This window comes from Mizuhopecten yessoensis, unplaced genomic scaffold, assembly GCF_002113885.1.
Source record: "Mizuhopecten yessoensis strain PY_sf001 unplaced genomic scaffold, ASM211388v2 hete_36040190, whole genome shotgun sequence".
NCBI classification, from domain to species: domain Eukaryota; kingdom Metazoa; phylum Mollusca; class Bivalvia; order Pectinida; family Pectinidae; genus Mizuhopecten; species Mizuhopecten yessoensis.
Genome location: NW_018482860.1, coordinates 1 through 2,005, shown reverse-complemented (window position 1 = coordinate 2,005; position 2,005 = coordinate 1). Strand labels below are relative to the sequence as shown.

The 2,005-nt window shown below is 32.9% G+C and overlaps 1 protein-coding gene across 1 annotated transcript; it reads right to left on the bottom strand.

Moving 5' to 3' along the window:
• Nucleotides 1-102: 102 nt before the first annotated feature.
• LOC110444144 (28S ribosomal protein S36, mitochondrial-like) lies at nt 103-1,444 on the bottom strand. Its single transcript, XM_021488551.1, has 3 exons — nt 1,362-1,444; nt 703-775; nt 103-300 (listed from the first exon to the last, which is right to left on the bottom strand). Exons 1-3 carry the CDS (start codon nt 1,386-1,388, stop codon nt 122-124), a joined length of 279 nt encoding a protein of 92 aa, XP_021344226.1. The 5' UTR covers nt 1,389-1,444; the 3' UTR covers nt 103-121.
• Between the last annotated feature and the right edge of the window lie 561 nt (nt 1,445-2,005).

Genomic DNA, 2,005 nt, shown 5'->3' with positions numbered 1-2,005 from the left:
CTATTTATCTGTCACCCAAATTGCATTCATATCGATTGTATACTGAAACTGGTAACATTTCAATGCTTAAATGAATCTGTTTCATTTCTCATCCAGGGCATTTTGATATTCATTAATGTATTCAATATACCTGTATGAACTCCATTTCTTCTTCTGTTAGCGGTTTCCTATGGTAGCGACTGGGAAGGTCCTTGTCCTCTATACCAAAGCCTTTGGGTGTATTGCCTATAGATTTACCAGCTGGTGCTGCTGAGGAAGAGGGAGTAGATATGGCTGCCTGTCTAGGTTGTAATGATGAATCTAATAAAATCAAAGTAAACATGAAGTAATCAACACTTGACTACTAAATCTAAATACATAAAAATACAAATATTTAAACCTTTTTATCCCCTTTAGTCATGATAATTGGCCAGCATAGCTTTTGGCATGAAGTACTACAAAATATATGTGAATTGAAATAACCTTGAGTAAATTTCTAACAAGCATTTGTAAATTCAATATATCTGGTCGATACAATTTTTAACACATAGAAAAAATATAATGATTTGCCCACCTTTCCATTTTTGTTAAAGTTGAAAAACAAATATAATTTTGTTTGGCTAAAAACAAATTGAAAAGGATCAGTTGTATGTACATGTGCTTCTTCTTTGCCAAAAAGGCCGCTATCTCACCATTTTATGTTGATGATGATAAGGTTCTTACCGGTAGCTCCTGTTGATGGAACGTTTGTTCCATAACGAAACTTTATTGCTGGTATATGAGGTCTTACTGCAGTCTACAAAGATAAAATTGTTCAAATTAGTGTAAAGTTGCATCCACTTTAGATTGAGTATGTCTCGAATAAAAAGTAAAGTAAATAAACTATACATAGTTATCGCTTTCTTTTTTTTAATTACATTTTTTAACATTTTTTTATTAATATGAAGACATGCTGTAATATATATAAACTTTATTTTACAACAATTATGAAACAAGTTATTTCTATTAAATTCAACCTATATTTATCACTCTTGTTGGCCCAGATGTTACTATTGTTAGTGCCCACGGGGTTCTAATGTGGGAGGAAACCAGAAGACACGAAGAAAACCTACGAAGGAAATGAGGCCCGGCCACCTTGGTGAAAGGCAAGCGCGCTATTCAAAGACAATTACAAACTATACACTAACATGACGCTGTATCTATAGATATTACCGGGCTATTTTATTTATTGCTCCAACTCTTGACCAGAATGAGTAAAGAATATCAGATATCATTTTGATAAGTTCTACTCATGTATATACATGTCTGGCATTTGTTAAACATCAAATATTTTTGAGTGATACTCAAAGGGATAAGGAATATACAAAAATACTTCTTCTTACAACAAATGCCCTTGCCGGAGCCGCCATCTTGAAACAGACGACAAGTATTCGGGAGAGCTATACCGAAGGGAGATAAATACCAATCATGCTCTTGTGTCTTCATTTCCCGCGACATGTCAAACTTGAGTCACAAAATGACAGAACACATGTTGCTGAGAAAAAAAAGTTAGAAAGAAAAAAAAGTCCTTTATTAATATACCAGATTAGAGATACTTTTAATTTTGGTATACACTAGGAATAGAACGACGTATCATTATATGTTATACCAGAGTATAATACTATAACTTACGTCTCAGATTTACACTGGACTTTTATCAAAGGTACATGCGATTTTATTACAGTAGATATGCTTGAACCTATGTTGTGTAAAGGAAAATAGTAGATGTTTTATGATTTTATACCAACATTCTGTAAAAAACCGATCAAATAATGTCTCGCTTTTTAGTATAGTCATAAATAAAAAAAAACTCCATTTGAACAAAAAGTTAAAGGTTAACAATACAATATTGACCTGAGGACGTTTTGCTTGCCGAGCGGATTGATTTTTTTCTGTGTACCGAAACATAGAATTATTTTCTAACAAAATCTAGATGTCCGAAACGTTAAGACCCATTCCGCAAGCAAAACCGCTAAATATTTTGAAA